This window comes from Vulpes vulpes, chromosome 3, assembly GCF_048418805.1.
Source record: "Vulpes vulpes isolate BD-2025 chromosome 3, VulVul3, whole genome shotgun sequence".
Taxonomy (NCBI): domain Eukaryota; kingdom Metazoa; phylum Chordata; class Mammalia; order Carnivora; family Canidae; genus Vulpes; species Vulpes vulpes.
Window position 1 is genome coordinate 81473236 of NC_132782.1, and position 18084 is coordinate 81491319.

The 18084-nt window shown below is 47.0% G+C and overlaps 1 protein-coding gene across 3 annotated transcripts in view; it reads right to left on the reverse strand.

Moving 5' to 3' along the window:
- Nucleotides 1-3238: 3238 nt before the first annotated feature.
- HIP1 (huntingtin interacting protein 1) overlaps nt 3239-18084 on the reverse strand; it is a 158736-nt gene continuing 143890 nt past the window's right edge. For all 3 annotated transcript variants that reach the window (XM_072752938.1, XM_072752939.1, XM_072752940.1), the window contains exons 23-32: nt 15387-15497; nt 14506-14564; nt 14070-14163; nt 12845-12945; nt 12480-12585; nt 11384-11507; nt 10892-10953; nt 7782-7890; nt 6983-7064; nt 3239-6710 (exon numbers count right to left, since the gene is read on the reverse strand). In XM_072752938.1, the coding sequence (XP_072609039.1) occupies nt 7012-7064; nt 7782-7890; nt 10892-10953; nt 11384-11507; nt 12480-12585; nt 12845-12945; nt 14070-14163; nt 14506-14564; nt 15387-15497 (819 nt within the window). In that variant the 3' untranslated portion in view covers nt 3239-6710; nt 6983-7011. The remainder of the gene's footprint in view (nt 6711-6982; nt 7065-7781; nt 7891-10891; nt 10954-11383; nt 11508-12479; nt 12586-12844; nt 12946-14069; nt 14164-14505; nt 14565-15386; nt 15498-18084) is intronic.

An 18084-nucleotide genomic window follows, 5' to 3' on the forward strand; every position in this document is an offset into this window, starting at 1 on the left:
GCTGTACTATTTTGAACATGAAAATGCCTCAATGCTGGACTCTTTTTTCCTTATGCTCTTCTTTGACCACTTCAGCTATGGTTCCAGTTACCATGAAATTCCCATCTCCTCCGACCTCTCTGAGCTCCAGGGCCCACCCTACATCTTCACCTGGATGCTCAGAGGCATCTCAGCTGAGGACCCAATATCTGCGCCAAGCGTAGTCCTCTTTTTATGTTCTCTCTCTTGAGTGGATGGCACCCCGCACCAGTTCTACAAGTCAGAAACCTGAGACTCCCTCTCCTGTTCCCTCAATGGAAACTAAAGCCCAAATATTTTGCCTTTTACATGTGCTTCTGGCTTGTTACTTCTCCCAGTGTCCAATGCCACTGTCTATCTCCCACCACACTCTGCCTGCACTGCTGCAGGAACTTCCTCACTGAATTTGTGCATCCACTCTTGCTGCCTGCCTTCTGGTCTGTTATCCACTCAGCAATTGGAATGGTCTGTTTGGAATGCAAATATGGTTTGAGGCTCTTTTGCCTAAAGCCCATCAACTGCTTTCCATTGTCTGTATGATCTGCTCCTGCTTCTCTGCCCAGACTTCTTTTTTTAAAAAAGATTTTATTTATTGTTTGTTTATTTATTTATTTATTTATTTATTTATTTATTTGAGAGAGTATGCACGTGAGTGCATAAGGGGGGCAGGCGGAGGGAGAGGAAGAGGGAAAGAATCCCAAGCAGATTCCACACTAAGCACAGAGCCCCATGCGGGGCTTGACCCCACAACCCCAAGATCACGACCTTGCTCTGGCTATAATGGTCTTTCAATTCCTTCAATGGCCCACAGCGCTTTGCATACACAGCTCCTGCTGAGAATGGGCTTTCCCTCCCTTGTTGCCTAGTCAATACCTCCTCATATTCTGTATACCTTTGTTCAGTTTTTTTTCAAGGAAACTTCCCTATAACTGTCCTCCTGTGCTCTCAGAGCATTCTGAGACTGTGCTACTCTAGATGTAGAGTTGACCTTTGAACAATGTGGGGATTTGGGGCACAGACCCCCCCCACACAGTTGAAAAACCATAGTTAAAAATCCATGTATAACTTTTGACTCTCCCAAAACTTAATAGCCTACTATTGACCAGAAGCATTAAAAATAAGACAGTCGGTGAACACATATTATGCATATGTGTTACATCCTGTATCCTCACAATAAAGTAGCTAATGAAAATGTTAAGAAACTCCTAAAACACATTTATAGTACTGTACCGTATTTATATATTAAAAAACCCCCATGTATAAGTGGACTCCCGCAGCTCAAACGTGTTTTTCAAGGTCAAGTGGAGTTATACATTTTTCTGACTATTTGATTATCCCACTTGTTTCCCTGATTATCCTACTTGTTTCCCTGAATAGCCTGTGAGCTCCAGAGGGTGGGTGTGTTTCTGCCCTCTGCTGCATCCCCAGAGCCCCACATTGCAGATGTGATAACACATAATGTGTGAGGGCGAAGAACAGAAAATCTTCATCTTTGAAAATTTCAATGCTCACACAATAAATGGATGCATCACATGTGTGTATAACTAAGAATGCAGTGTAAAAAGAGAAATCATTCATATTCACCCCCAAATGCTGGAAGGCCTACTGTATGTTTGGGAATGCATTAGAGACTGGGGACAACATGGTGGGCAAGATGAACTCACTTCAGACAACAGTACAGAACACATCTCAACTGCATGCCTTCAGCACAGATTTCTGCTGTGCTATCCTCCCTCTTGGCCAGTCCACCCCTTTGTTCCTTTTTACTTTGGCAGGGCCACCCCTAGGCCCCAAACAAATTTCATCTGTCCAAAAAACCCTAACTCCCATCTCTCAATGCCCCTTTTTTATGGCATGTTAGTATCACTCTAGGGGGCTAATCTCACGATTCCTTACAATGCTCTGCTGGCCAGAGTGATCAGCCAGCCAAGTTGCCTTTCTAGAACTGGGGCCCAGCCACAGGATGCTGGGAAGACCCCTTAGGCTGAGTACCAAGAGCCTCTGGGGCATCTGATCAAGGTCATGTACAGGCTGGGGAGGGCTGAGGACTGGAGTACACCTGGAAGGGAAGAGACACCCTGCCTGGAAAGCACAGCTGGCCCGGGCCAGATCTGAGCCCTGGAAGACACTTCAGAACTCAAGGAAGTCCTCTGCCTGGCTTTCTGGATGCAACTTCACACTTGAGCCCTGGAGCAATCTGTAAGAGAGCTGTGACCAGGGTGCTGGGGTGGCTCAGTTGGTTAAGCATGTGACTTCAGCTCAGGTCATGATCTCAGTGTCCTGGGATCAAGCCCTGTATTCAGCTTCCTGCTCAGCAGGGAGTCTGCTTGTCCCTCTCCTTCTCCCCCTGCTTGTACTCAGTCTCTCTCAAACAAATAAATAAAGTCTTAAAAAAAGAGAGAGCTGTGACCAAGGTCTGTCCACTCAATGGTGCTTCAGATGGAACAGGTTCACACTTGCATTCTGCTGCAGGGGGCAGAAAACCCCAGCTGTAGGCAAGCATTTCCCATTTCTGTATTCATTCAAGTCATCTTACCACTGGGCAGTCCTTCTCTAACTGGAGGAATCATTTGGGCAATTCTCCTGCTTATCATCCCTGGGCCTTCCCCATCTCCCTCCCTTGGATGTCCCCTTGGGTTAATGCACCAGCAGCATGAGGTTGCAGATAATGAAAAGTCACCATACAACCAGCCCTACCCATTCATCAGCTCCTTCTGCAGGTCCTCTGGCAGACGGACTGGCTCGCTCTGAATCCCCTTGTAACTGGCAGCTTCAGTCCCTGAGCAGCAACCGTCTCATCCAATTTTAAGGTGACAGGTTACTTTTGCATCTTGAGGGTGGAGAAAGGCATATCCATAGCCTGAGATGCCAGACTTTATGCGCAGACCTGGCTGTCAAGATCAGTTACAGTACCGATGACTTCAGCATGGTCCGTTTGATCATTCCCAAGGACAGGAGAGTGTATAGGGGATGGAGCATGACTACCTTGTGCAAACCCGTTTCTCTACAGCAGTTGTATTCCTCAAAAGTATTCCTGTCTTTAAGACCTACTCTAAAAAAAAAAAAAAAAAAAAAAAAAAAAAAAAAAAAAAAAGACCTACTCTAAGAGGTGCAGAGGTTAAGTGGGATTCAGTGGACCCCAGGATAGAAGTGTAGGCTTTTCACTGGGACCCCGACCCCAAAACCACTTTGGATGGTCAGTTAGCACCACTACTCTCCATTGCCAGGTTGAAATATTTATTTGAAAAATTGAAAACACAGATGCAATGTATTATACAAAGAAAGGTCTTAATACCATAATAAAAGTATTGTTGGAAGGGAACAAAAGCCAGTGGCTACCTGCCCTGGGAAGGTAGGCACTCTGTGAAAGAATGAAATTCATTTATAGGAACTATTCTAATGGAAAATTGGGGGGAAAGGTTAAAAACAAGAAAAACAAACCCAACCTATCCCTGTGAACCTAAATGTGAGAGTTTGTTATAAGTTATCAGCAAGATTTATCTGAACCCCCTCGGTTTGTCCCTAGGAGTAGTAATCAGCTTCGTTTAGGGCCTTCAAACTGAGGTAGTTGAGGGTCACCTGAAAGACATGTCTGGAAATGATCTACTCTCAGAATCGGACCCAACGGCATCTAACCAATTATTTCCCGTTGCTTTGGCTCCTGGGGGTGAGAGGCTGTGCCACCACTGTGGGTTGTGATCGTGCATTTGGTCTGACCCTGGGAGACAAAGGGGACGTGAGCAGCAGAGTGCTGGCTCAGTTTGCTGTGGTGGAGGCTGGCAGGCCCATGGTGGTGGTGGTGGTCGTCTATGCTACAGACAGTGTGGTCTCTGGGGGACCGAGGATGGCAGAGACAGGGCAGAGCCGGTCGAGTTGAAAGGCCAATGCCAGGATTGAAGGCTTTCACTGGCAGGAAGGATTTCCAGAGACTGGCAAAGGTGGTATAAGGTAGCAAGAACTTTACCGGTTTTAAAGACCCGGGTGAGTAGAGCCGGGAGACCCCTCCGGACCAAGGAGCTGGCCACGAAGTGAGCATTTCCCAGGTAGCAGCTCAGAATCAGCTCCTCACCAGTGAGGGGCCGAAGCAAACCAACCTGCCTGAACAAACGACATGCACTGTGACCCCCATGGTACCTGGTAAACCCTGGTGTTGACTTGGCAGCTCAAACACTTCCAAGAAAGGATGCTCTGGACAATGTTTGGTTCTTCCAGCCACTGGATTAGGGACTCAGATTGAGGAAGGATCCTAGGGTTCCTGCTGTAAGCAGCAGAATCAGCCAACAATCTACTCTTACAGTCTAATTTCAACTCCTGACTCAGATGTAAAATAACCCCACAAAGGTAGGTCTTTTCTATTTTGTTTCCTTATTATGTACACACATATCCTTATTCTAGAGATAATAGAGCAATCATAATTAAATTAGAGGACACTGATTTTCGTTCGACTCAGTGTCAAAGTCAGAGGCTGTATTTTGACCTCTTTTCAGCCCTAAGCCATTATTTTGTTGTCCTGCCTTACTATGACCTATGTACCTGGCCCATGGGACTTCAGCCACTAATGATGCTGGGAGACTACATTAAGAGGCTGTGAGGTTCATTTTTAGCCTCAGTATGTGATTCCTGTTTTAATCAGGTATTTCGCACCAAGTAGAAACACATTCATTTTTAGAAAAGCCAAGATGGGACAATTTGATTTTGGCCAGAGGATGGGCTAGCTTCTAAGGCAAGCGATGACAGACGTAATCACACTACATCTGACAGATACTTCTCGTGCCAGATGGGATTAGCCTGTGTTCCCGTTTAACTGCTTTCCTCACTGTGAAACTTCACTCATGTGAAGTCCGCAAAGGTTTTTAAAAATGACCGTGGCTTCTTTTTAGAGGGAGTGCTATTCTGAGAATCCCAGTGTGATCCGATATACTAGATTTTTTTCCACCCCTGGTAATTTGGAGCACAACAGTTTGGCTGAGACTCTGGAAGTAAGGACTAGTCTGCTGCGGAAATGGTAACCAATTCTGAGAACATATCGACTGGCTTAATTGGCGTTAACTGGGCCAGGGTGCCATACATCACTCCTTCTGAGCCTCAGATGGAAAAACGCTGAGGCCAAAGAAGTGTTAAACATTAAGACTGCTCATCTTCTACTGCTAAGCCCTCTTTAGCCCAATGTGGAGATTGCGTGTCTGAGTCTTGGAATCTGAGCTAATGGGAGACTGTTTTTTGAGTACCCTACTTAGAAAATGCACAGAGAAGGAGGGGAATGGTAGGGAGAGGGGGGTTGATTCACAGTGATCAAACAGGAGCCTTGCCCCCTGTCATGTAGCAACACTTAGCAACATTCCTTTGGGACAGGTCCTGGAAGTACTTGTTGGCTTCTACCTAGGAGTTGCTACAGATAAGGAAGGAAGACACTGTTTGTCCAAGATCGGAAGGTCACTTAAATGCTGGGGTTCATCTGGAGGTGGACAAGGGGTGTCAGGCTGCCCGCCTCTAGGAAGCTGTTATCAATGAGCCCTCTGTCCTCATCCTGTCCAGGCAGCCAGGGCCCGGAACATGTGGCTGCAAGGGCTCAGAGTCAATGGTCCCCCTCTCTCAGTCTCCTGACTCAGAGGCTCTGAGGAACCTATTTGTCTCAGCGTCTAGGCCGGTTGTTTGGGAAGCATGTTGGCCGTGTGTCTGATTCTTTAAGACTTATGACCTGGGGCAGCAATGCGGCCCTGCCATCGGCACACCTCAAATCCTGATTGCTCAAACCATCTTTCTGTAGGCCGCTGCCAAATGGAGGTTAGTGATAAATATTAAAGGTACCAAACCAAGCACACAGTTCTTTCCTGCTGGGAGCAAGTTGGCCTGATCTTCTGGGTCTGTCACTTAGGTAGAACATGGAACTATCTTCTTCAGGTTCAAGAGGATGTCAAGGCGGACATTTGGAGAGAGGAATTGGAAAGCCCTCACACACTCCCTCCCTCTCAGGGCCCTGCCTGGGTCTGAAGGGAGGTGGCATGGAAAATTCATGCCAGGGGGAAGAAGTGTGGCTATTCTCACCAGCACACTGAAGCATGTGATAAGGTTTCTCAGCCTGGTCACAAGAAGTGCCCAAGTGCTCCTGAGACCTGGGCCGCATGCACCCCTCCTTTCCCGCTTTCTCTACCCCTGTCACTTGTGAAGGTGGACAGAGGCCTCCGGCTGGGCTCTCACTTTGGGAAGGAAAGGCACTCGCTCTGCTTCTGCCTTTGGAGGGAAGTGTGGCCGAGCAGTGGTGCCTGCCCCTGGGGAGTGGCCTCGGCTGACCCCTACTCGCTCAGCAGGACACTCAGCATGGAGGCTGGCTTGGAGCACCAAGGTGAAGCCTGAGCAGCACCATTGCTGTTAACTGCTGTTTTAGGGGCCCCTGGTGGCTCAGAGCTCCAGGGGTGCTCCCTTTGGGAGAGGTGGTTCTATGAGGGAACGCTGAAAGAAGAAAACCGAAAAAAACAAAACAAAAACAAAACAAAACAAAACAAAAAAACAAAACCCAACCAACCACCATAAGAAGCAGTAGGAACTGCCAAGAGAGGGGAGAGCTGCCTTGGCGTGCTTGGCGAGGACGCTCGTGCTGCTCTGACGGCAAAGATTCAGGCCCTGCGTCCTGGTGTGCAGCCTACCAGCCCTCTGATGCTCACGAGTTGGTGCAGATGGTGAAACAGAAAAGGCTGAGGGGAAAACAGAGAAGAAAAGGTATGAGATGGCCCCTCACCAGGCTCTTGGAAACAGCAAGCCCCTCAGACAAGGTCACCGAGCATCTAGGGGTCAAGCAGCAGGTGGGATTGGGAGGGAGGTCCCCCTCTTCATGGAAGGCCACTGGGATCCCCGGTACTGGGGTCCCTGGCACAGTGGGAGTGGTGTGGCTGCTACCGGGGACCCTCCAGGGTTTGGGCTATGGCTGGAAAATAACACACACACACAGACGGGCCACAAGATTTACACTCGGACGTGTGGGGTGTCAGCATGGCTCTATTCTTTCTCGGTGACCACTTCATGCAGCGCAGGTGGAGAGGCTTCTGTTCCTGAAAAGCAACGATGATTTTTGTTTCCTAGCACTTCATGTATGCATGCATTTGTTTCCCCAACAAAAACAGCCACTGCGTTGGGTTCTCAAATACCTCATGCTCATAACCCTCTACTTCCTGAGTTACACATCCAGGAGTGACTGGTACACGTCTGTGGTTGGCTCCCAGAGTTGATCAAGACCATGAGAGTCAGCAGTCCTGGTTGTGATGAAGTTGGCCGCTTTGGGCACATGGGAAAGCAGAAGACTCCAGGCGAGAGAGCCTCTCTGGGCTGGTGGGCCCAACATCCCCCACTCAACTCCATTTCTAGCCCCTGACCCCTTCTATAGCATGGCCATTGCTCCCCATTGCTGGCTCTAGTTAGTCAGGGGCTTGTGGTCCCCTTGCTGGCTCTTCACTGGCTGCCATTCATTCATTCACTACTCTGCTGTCTGCGTGCCAGGCTCACTGGGAATGGTGGCTAGTGAGTGAGGAGCTCGCTGGTCAGCATTCAGATCTTGAGGGGTGACAACAAAAGCTTTCAATTCACCCCAATTTATGCCAGTTTTGGGCTTTAAGATTATCTACAATTGAAGAGAAAACACGCTCTAGGAGTGAAGAGGGGGGAAGTCAGTGACTTGAAGGGCACCTCGTTCTGTCATGTCTGAGGGGAAGGCCCTGCTCACACGCACCCTGCCCTCATGGCGTCCAAGCGGGGCCCTTAAAGAGGCATACCTTCTTCCCAGCCCTCAGCAACACCAGCGAGCTCGTAGTGCTTTTTTCGAAGCTCTCCCAGTTTCTGACGTTCCTTCTGCAGGTCATTCTCCAGCTCTAGCACCCGGACCTGCGGGAGGAGCAGAAGGTTTTTGGAGCAGCCATCTGACAATGGTCTCACTTAGACTTAATCCATCTCCTCCTCTGCTGATTTCCTCCATCCTCTCCCATTTACCCATCTATCCTAGTGGCTCCTCTGTTTCCTCCCTGGGAGCCTCTACTGGAGGGAATGCTTTATAGCCCCAATGCCTGAATGGGAGGAGGGCTTATCTCATGCTCCTCTGAAATCTCTGTCTGAAAACAACTCTGACATCCTGCCTATTTGTGTGGTGTTCCAATCCAGTTCCCCTTCTGCTTCAATCCTGCTTTTCTGGAAATCCAGGCAAGAGCCAGCTCAGCTGTTTCTGGTATCTCTGAGGGGCTGGTTCAACTTAGGGTTTTTATCATATAGGCAAAAGCACAATCTTACCAAGGGAAAGGCTGGTACCTGGCTATCCCCACTGTTCATTCATTCTAGTTATTTCTGTACTAATTCAAGAAATGTTTGCTGAGGGATGCCTGGGTGGCTCAGTAGTTGAGTGTCTGCCTTCAGCTTGGGGTATGATCCCAGGGTCCTGCGATTGAGTCCCACATCAGGGACTTCCCCACAGGGATCCTGCTTCTCCCTCAGCCTATGTCTCTACCTCTCATGAATAAATAAATACAATCTTAAAAAAAAGAAATGTTTGCTGAGCACCCATCATGAACCCGGGGCTTTGCTGCAGGTGCTGGAGACACAGTAGTGCATAAGGCCCCTGCTTACCTTGCAGGGTGAACACACAAACTCATGAACAAGAACAGATCAGACCATAATGAAGATGACACAGGGTCATGTGATGAAGGCCAAGGGTGATCAGCAAAAGCTACTCAGGCAGGCAGGAACTTGGGGTATCAGAAGAACAGAAAAGAGCCCTGTGTGGCTGACGCATGAGCGAGGGAGAGGGACACGAGAGGAGGATGGAGAAACAGGCCAGGATCATTTCACCCAGGGCCCTGAGCTGGGGGCAGGAGTTTGGATATTTTAAGTGTGAAAGGGAAGTGAGTGGAAGATTTTAAGCAGAGATGTGATATGTTGTCATTTATGCTTTTCAAAATATGTAGAACCTGAACAAACTGTAAGGGGGGCAAGAGTGGAAGCAACTAGTTGCAGTTAGGTGGTTCCTTTTTTTTTTTTTTTCCAATTTTTTTATTGTAGAAAATGTAAAATGTACCAAAAGATGGAGACAATCTGGTGAATCCCATCGTGTGCCTTTCACAGAGTTCCAACAACTATCAACCTAGGGCTGGACCTGTTCCAGCAATGCTCTTTGCAATTCTCTGCTCCAACTGCCCTGCCACCCTGGCCCTGCCCCAGAACTACTTGGAAACAAATACTCACATGTGTTGCAGTTAAGCTGCTTTTGCAGTAGTTTAGGAGTTAAACAACGTGGCTTAGGCTATGTTAGGGAGATGGAAAAGAGGGGGAAGGTTCAAGCTTGGAGTGTCAGAATTGACAAGACCTGCTAGGGGACTGGATGTAGAAGAGAAAATGGAAGGAGGACCCAAGGACAACTCCTAGGTCTTAGCACCCAGGTGTGTGTGTGTGTGTGTGTGTGGGGGGGGGGGGGTGTTCCAGTTACGGAGGTGGAAAAAACAAGGAGAGGGACAGATCTGGATGGAAAGGAAACCAAGGGCCCTGGTTTGGATCCATTTCATAGGAGATGTATTTGGTATCAAGGGGAGAGATCAAGTAGGCAGTTGGACAAGCACATAGCTCAAGGAGAAGATGGAGGCCAGGGAGAAGAATTTGGTACTTATCAGCATATAGATGGAATCTGTAGTCAAGAGGAACTGGATGAGACCAGTAAGCAAGACAATGTAGATGACAAGGACTCGAGCCTGACTTCGGGTCTTTTAGTATTTGGCCACATGATTTTTCCTAAAGATATGAGTGACCCATCTAGGGATTTTAACAGTCTCAATCTGGACTTTACCCCAAGACTGGGACCAGTAACTCCAGAACAAGGATGTCAAGATTTTTCCAGGATCCCACTGAGTCCTAGTTCTCCTCTCCATGCCACAGCTTTACTGAATAGCTAGGAGAAATGGCATTGTCCTCGATGGGTCCTCAGTGAATCGATTTTTCTTTTTTAAACCAAGGTCATGCACAAATAATTCATATCAGAGTTTTAAAAAATTGCCAAAAAACTGGGGTACCTGGGTGGCTCAGTCAGTTAAGCATCCGACTTGTGATTTCAGCTCAGGTCATGATCTCAGGGTCTTGGGATCGAGCCCTGGCATCAGGCTCCCCACTGAGCAGGGGGTCTGCTTCTCCCTCTCCCTCTGCTCCTTCCCCTGTCATACTTTCTCTCTCTCTCTCAAATAAATAAAATTTAAAAAAATCCTGAAAAACCAAAACCAAAACCAAAAAACAAAACACCACCCACAAACAGACTTATAAATACAGCGAACTGGTGAATGCTAGAGGGGAAATGGGTGGAGGAATGGGTGAAATAGGTGAAGGGGATTAAGAGGTATAGGCTTCTGGTTATAAGATAAGTAAGTCAGGGGGATGAAAAGTACTGCACAGGGAATATAGTCAACAATACTGTCATGACGTTGCATGGTGACAGATGGTGACTATACTTATCATGGTGAGCACCGAGTAATATACAGAATTGTCAAATCACTACGTGTATACCTGAGAGTAACGTAACATTGTTTGTCAACTACACTTAAAAAAACAAACAAACCTGTCTATCGTTAAGATATTTAATGCTAGTTGATGTCGGCTAGGAGACCCAAGGTGGTCACGGTGAGGGGGAAACCAGTCCCGAGACTAGTGAGCAAGAGTTAAGATTCTATTTTTAACCTATCTGTCTCCACTCCAATGTCCCTTCCAGCATCATTTACGTTCATTCCTGGGCTATTGGGTCCATCTCTGTTTGTTTCTTCCCCAAGTCTTTCCCCTACATGCTTCTCTCGATGGGGATAATATTTGGGGCCAGTATCCCCGGCAACAGACAGAGCAGACTGAGAAGTGGGGATCCTACCTGGGAATCCATCTCTTGGCGTTTGATCTGGGTCAGTGTCATGCTGGAGAAATCCATATTATCTGGAAGAGTGGAGGGAAGGTATTGTCAGGTGACACCCCTGGCTGACTCTCACCTGAGAGGCAGCTGATGCCAGCGCTCTGCTGAAATGCTTGGTTTGCTAGCTTCTAAAATGCGTGTGAAAGTCACTGACGGAGAGATGGGGAGGAAGTGCCAACCCCCCATACCCCCACTGCCTGCCAGAGATAACCAGGCCTGGGGAGTCATGTCTTTGAATCCAGAGAAATCACTAAAGGAAAATCTACCTTAAGGCCTGTTGCCATGGTGACACAAATAGCATACTTTTGTGGTGTCCCAGTTTATGAGAAAGTAAGTAGGCATATAGAAAAGATGACAACAGGGAATGTGGACACAGAGTTGTGGGAAACTGGGATCGTGAGGAAGAATAGCTGAATGGGATGGAAAAGAAAAGCATTGCTTCTGGGAGGCTACCTGTCTCCTCAATCTGTGATTTGCCCGAAATGGTGGAGGCCACAACCGTGGCGGTGGCCTGGTTCACCCCCCGGGAGGCCTGCTGCAGCTGGGCCAGGTTTGGGCTGTCCTTATCAGCTTTTACCTGCCAGGACCAAGCAGAGTTAGGGTCATACAGCGGCAAGAACTGAATCAAATAGTTGGTCTGATGGCTCTTGACAAACATACAGGATCCGCTGTGGTCACTAGTCGACTTCTTAAAGATTGCTGCCTATAGAGGGCACCTGGATAGCTCAGTTGGGTGAGTGTCCACTCTTGATTTTGGCTCAGGTTCTGATCTCAGGACTAAGATCGAGCCTGGTGTTGGGCTCCATGTTCAGTGAGGAGTCTGCTCTGGAGATTCTCTCCTCCCCCTCTGCCCATTCCCCACTTGTGTGCATGCTCGTGCTCTCTCATTCTCTCAAATAAACAAATAAATCTTTTTTAAAAAATTGCTGCCTACAGGGTCAACTCCCAACATATCTCTAACATCAAAAATGACTCCTGGCTTATTTGTTTGGTAGCCTCAGATTCTAGCTTTACCCTTTCTTGTGATAACTGTTCCAGTTATAGAAACAAATCTTGAGATAGTAATAAACAAGGATGATAAGAAGGCTCCCCGGGGTACTATAAAACTCACAGTTTTTGGTAACAAGCTTTGTATTACAATTAGTCAGGGCAATAGTTCAAATATGGAGATTCTTAAGAAGCAGCAGCCATTGGCTATGGAACCTTGGAGCCAAGCCAGGGAACCAGCTCACTGCATTGACATATTCCTTATTTGAGTGCTCTTTGAATGCCCTGAGAGTTCATCAGAGATCAGCATGGCTAGAACCCTCAAAGTGGAACCCATGGCCACTTTTCACAAAAGCAATGAGAGCTAAGAGTCCGTGTGGCCAGCTGGGCAGAAGAGCTCCTTGCTGACAGATGACAGGCTCTCAGAAGAGGGTAGTACAGGACCCTGGATAAAGGGTCCTATAGGATATAGGATCTGTTCTTGGGGCAGGCTCCACAGTCCAAGTATTCTCCAACCTAACCGGACCTTACAGTGCTCTAGGGAGTCCTGCGCAGGTCCTACCTTAGATGCAGCCACAAGCTGGGCTGTGCTAGCAGCAATTTCATGCGAACACACCATTAGTTCCTCAAATTTCCCTCTGCCTTGCACCACCAGATCAGCTGCATCCCTGGTTGTCAGGAAGAGACAAGATAAATTATGTCATGGACAGCTGCAACCCCTGATGAGCCCACCTCCAGACCGCACCCATCACCCTGGCTATTTAGAGAGCACAGCCTGCTTACCTGTGAAGACCAAGGAGACCAGGTTCCCTTTTAAACTTTGAGTTAACTTCCCTATCAACAGTTTGTTTCTAAGGGGCAGACTTTTTTCCCCTCAGCTGTTCTCTGAGATGGATCCATGGAATTGGAGGAGTGACAGACACTTACACCATGATAGTGGCTCCCCAGCCAACAGCTTTGGAGGCTGAGATGAGTCCTTCTGTCCATCGAGAATTCTTGGCATAAAACTCTTTAGGTGATGCCGTGCCCTGAGGAAGTGAAAATAATGACTAGATTTTATTGGGTGCCAGGTGCTTTTATGTCTATTACTCTCATACCTCACACTAACCCCAGGACCTAAGCATTATCACCCCATTTTACAGATGAGAGAATGAAGATTCAGAAAAGCAAAAATCCTTTTCCCAAATTCATTCAGGGAATAGTGGAAGTAAATCCTAGGCTTTTCTGACTCCAAAACTTATATAGCATTTCTATCATATCACATTTCCAAGTTGTAGACATAAGAATATTTACATATTCACGTGCACATATGAACATGATCTGAGAGAAGTCTAACTGCTCGCTCCAATTTTGAAAGAGGAGAGTACACAGTGAATAACTGAAACAAATGATTTCTCCTCAGAATTTTAAAATGAGTTCACGCTTTGGAAGTGTCTGATAGTCTCAGAATCCACAGGTGCTCCTTGCTCAGACTCTCTATTTTGGAGATAGAAAACACCCTGTCTTGGTCTGAGAAAAAGCACCACCACCAAGACAGAGATGGCTTCCTTCTTTGAAGGAATAGTTTTCAGGCTCAGGAATCCCTCCCTGGACCTTGGTCTCCTGAGTGGCGGCTGCATACAGGGTGTGTGAAGGAACATGATGATAGTATGGCCAGCAGAGGATGGAGAAAACCCAGTGAGGACATGGACCAGAGACTGGAGCAGGGTTGGCCTGTGAATAACTGCCAGCTGACTCTGCCACAGGAAGGAGACATGGCCACGCCCATGAAAGGTCAGCAGCCAGGCTGGCCCTTCTGTTTGCCCAGTTTCCAAAAGCTCTCCTTTAATAAAGGAGGGGCCCTCCAAGGGCCCAGACTTGCAATGCACAGGGTCTCCAGAGCAGGTTCTGATGATGTCGCCTAGGTTAATGACCCTGCAGCTGGAGACTCAGGCTGACTGTCCCCCTGGGGACCTGGCAGTTGCCCCCCACTTCTTCCCCAGGGCATCTGCACTCAGCCATGAATGGTGGATGTGCCCTCAGATGGATACACGGGACAAGATGATAGCGCCTGTGGATTTCGCTTAATGTAGATGAGTGTACTGAGCAGATGTAGCCCTTCTGTGAACGGGGAGTCTGTGAATGATGTCCAGGGGCCCTCATCCATGCTTACCCGGCCACTCTCCACTATTTCTCTCTGGAGATCCTTAGAGGCCACAATCAGGACCTGAATGGCTTGCATTAGGCTTGTACAGGAACCAAGGATCCTGGGTGGGGGGGAAAAAGTCAGGGACCAAGAACAGTGAAGGAGTCTGTTCTCTTTCTCATGTCTAAACACAGGCAAACTTGGGATCAGAAGGGCGGTGGGGAATACATCTCCATACAAAGGCATGTGAGGAAGGAGACTTGGCTGGGGACAGTTATGTGATGCTTCTTGGGGTTTCTTTTCCCCTAAAATGCAACGGCAATATTAACATCAAGATAATATTGACAACTACACAGACTTAGATGTTGCCTGTGGTTACTAATGTTCTAATCTAGTTCGTATAATCCACTGCAGGAGAGACTCAACCTAATCACCTAAGTGCCATCATGCTGCTCAGACTAACCTTTCATTCACCTCCAATTTGACTCCTGTGTCTCCAGCTCGGGATTTGCTGAGCATCTCCTGTTAAAAAGAAGCAGGTTTTCTCAGTGCATCATGGCTACTGAGGGCTCACGGGCATCCTGATGTACCCTGTGTCCAGCCTCCTGTTGTAGCTGAGAAACCCAAACCCAAAAGGGCCAATCCACAACCTGGTGAGTTGAGAAACGAATCCAGGCTTCTGATCCCTTCAGTGGGAAGCAGCCCCTGTAGACTGGCTCTACTGTCCACTGAGGGTCTGTCTCAACATGCTGGCTCCCAGGCTGATGAGTGCAGAACTGTTAGAGCTATGGCACCCCACCAACAGGGGGCAGCAGCTACCAGTGAGTACCTGATCAGCAGGTACTCATGCCAAGATGGGCAGCCAGAGTCTTCCACCAAAGGAGCCATATGTGACTTTCCCAATGCCACTCCCTCAACTCAGCTTTTCCCTGAGACCATCATCTCTGTTGATTTTACGGGTGCCTGGCACTAAGTAAGATAAATGTGCATTATCTCTTACAACATCCCTCTGAGGCAAGTACTATTACTCCTGCCATCATGTAGAAATGGAAACTTGGTGAGCTTAATGGAATGGCCTATCCCAAGTCATAGGACCAGCAAGCAGTCAGTCTGGAACTGTGATAGAGGATGGCCTGACACTAAAGGAGGTGAGAGGTTTCTCATCTTCTATTCCTCAGAGACCCTGGTGAGTCTGGGTTTTGGCTGGTCTTACAGGGGGCCTCTGTAGCCTTAATGAACAATTTAGATACATCCAGGGGGGCAATGTCACTATTGACAAAGTCAAGAAGCTATAAGAAGCTATAAGAGCCTTGCCCTAAGAAACATGGCAAATAACCTCCATACCTCGATTCTGGCCGTAGCAGTTTCAATGGCAGCCGAAGTGGCAGCCATCTCCTTGTCCACCAGGTCCCCCAGCTCCTCCTGTTTGATGTCTAGGCCTCTGGGCCGGAGCTCCTGTGAACAGCATCATCACAAAGACTGCAATGACTCTTTGATCTCTTCTCTATTCTCCTGTGGCAGAGGTAGGAGAAGAGGGCCCTGCCACATAACACACTTCTGGAACCCATAGAGGGGTCTCCTGTGCAGGCCTTGTCTAGAACTTGCTACTGCGTGAACCCCAGAACCTCATGCTCCAGCCTCCTCTGACTCTCACTGAGAAACCCTTTCCTTCTAGAAAGCCATCCCTGCCTTCTAGAAAGCCCCCACAAGGCCCTTCAGTTGCAGCTGCTTAGACCTTGACCCCACAGCTGCAATATATTGTATTTGTGGCGTAGGAGGTATTTTATTTTATTTTATTTTATTTTATTTTATTTTATTTTATTTTATTTATTTTATTTTTTTATGATGTATTTATTTATTTGAATATTTGAGAGAGAGCAAGAGTGGGAAGGGCATAGGGAGAGGGAGAGAGATCCTGAAGTAGACCTCATGTTGAGTGCAGAGCCTGATGCAGGGCTTGAGGTCATGACCTTGAGATCACGACCTGAGCCAAAACCAAGAGTTAGAAGCTCAACTGACTGTGTCACCCAGGTGCCCCTTGGGAGGTTTTTTAAAAAAATCTTCAAATGTGGGTGATGTCTTCCAACTAGACATCCTACTTAACTTTGCATCCACAGTGATCATATGAGGCAGTTACTGGTCCTATTCTACAGATGGGAAGCCAAGGTTCAGAGAGGTCAAATGTCTTGACCCTAGAAACTCTGCTAATGAATGGCAGAGCAGGGATTTGAACTCAAGGCTGACAGCAAAGCCTGTGAATTCTGAAAATATTATGTTATATCTACAAAGTATAAAACATATTTGATTTAAAGAATAAGAACAGGGATCCCTGGGTGGCGCAGCGGTTTGGCGCCTGCCTTTGGCCCAGGGCGCGATCCTGGAGACCCGGGATCGAATCCCACGTCGGGCTCCCGGTGCATGGAGCCTGCTTCTCCCTCTGCCTGTGTCTCTGCCTCTCTCTATCTCTCTGTGACTATCATAAATAAATTAAAAAAAAAAAAAATAAAGAATAAGAACAATGGCCCATGGATCTACCACCCGACTTCAGGAATAGCTTAAGAAACATTATTAGTACCTTTAAAATCTCCTTTGTATTCCACCCTAATGCCATCTCCTCCCTGCTCCCCACCTCAAGATAAACACAGAATTCAGGAGAATGCTTACTGTGTCTTTTTAAAAAACTCCATACAAATACATCCTTAAACAGTATAACATTATGTACATATGTTTTGACCTTTATTTACTTATTTTAAAGATTTTATTTATTTATTTTACCAAAAGAGTCTTAAGCAGACTCCACACTGAGTGCAGAGCCTGATGCAGGACTTGATTTATGACCTGAGCTGAAACCAAGAGTTGGATGCTTAACCCACTGAACCACCCAGGCGCCCATTTTGATTTTTATTTAAAAGGGAACCTAGAGCTATGGCACCCCACCAACAGCGGGTGCCTGGGTGGCTCAGTGAGTTGAGCATTTGCCTTTGACTCAGGTCATGATTCTGGGGTCCTGGGATCTCCCCGCATTGGGCTCCCGGCTCAGCAGGAGCCTGCTTCTCCCTCTCTTCCCCACTTGTGCTCTCTCTGTCTCTTTCTCTCAAATAAAGAAATAAAATCTTAAAAAAGATAAAAAATAAAAATAAAAGGAGTCCTAACTGTATACACTTTTCCTATGACTTGCTTGTTTACTCAGCAGTCCATGTGTGATATTCATCCTGGAACGTGGTTCAGTGGTTGTTTTTCAAATATATCTAGTTACTTTGGAAAATATCTTAGTCCTTCGTCACACTTATAAAATACCTTTTGAAAAGTTCTTTAACATGTCAAATACATTTATGGCAAACTTATGTGCCTTGGGATTTATCTGTGAAAGTTCTTTGGGGTTTAGATTTAAAGTATATCCTTTCAGAGACCACTTGGATCTGCTTCTACTAAGGTACCTGGGCCCCTAACAACCTGACTACTTTAATTTTCTGTTTGGGTTTTTTCAGGCCACACAGATAGTAGATATAGATTCTGAACCCATGGACAGGTGGCTTGTAGTTAGAAATTCCCTAGCCAGCCGTGTTTCCTCTTTTCTTCCCCTATAACCAAGGTTGAGACAAGATCTCTCCAACAGAGTAGGCTTTCCCCCCATTCACTAGGGGTGTGACCTTTTGGAATTGTGTTTTGGGGAGGAAATCTCTGTATTCCAAACTTCTATGCTACTTGGGCCTAGGTTTTGTTTCTTAACTCTCTGCTATGTGTACGGCCAATTAAAATCCAAGCTCTAGGCCAAGAGATGAACAAACACTGGCTCCTGCACCCTTTTGGTGTCTGATTCTGAGAATTTCCTTAGTTTTCTGCCAGTGCAGATTCAATTAACATTTTTCCCCCCAAATTTTATTTGGCATTTTCTATGTCCTGTCTTGGGAAGAGCTTCTAAATACCTGGTCAGTCCTACTGACAGAAAGGAAATGCACCAGGATCTTCCTCTCACACTTTGCTTTTTAATCTTTTTTTTTTTTTGTAATTTAAAGATTTTTATTTATTTATTCATGACAGA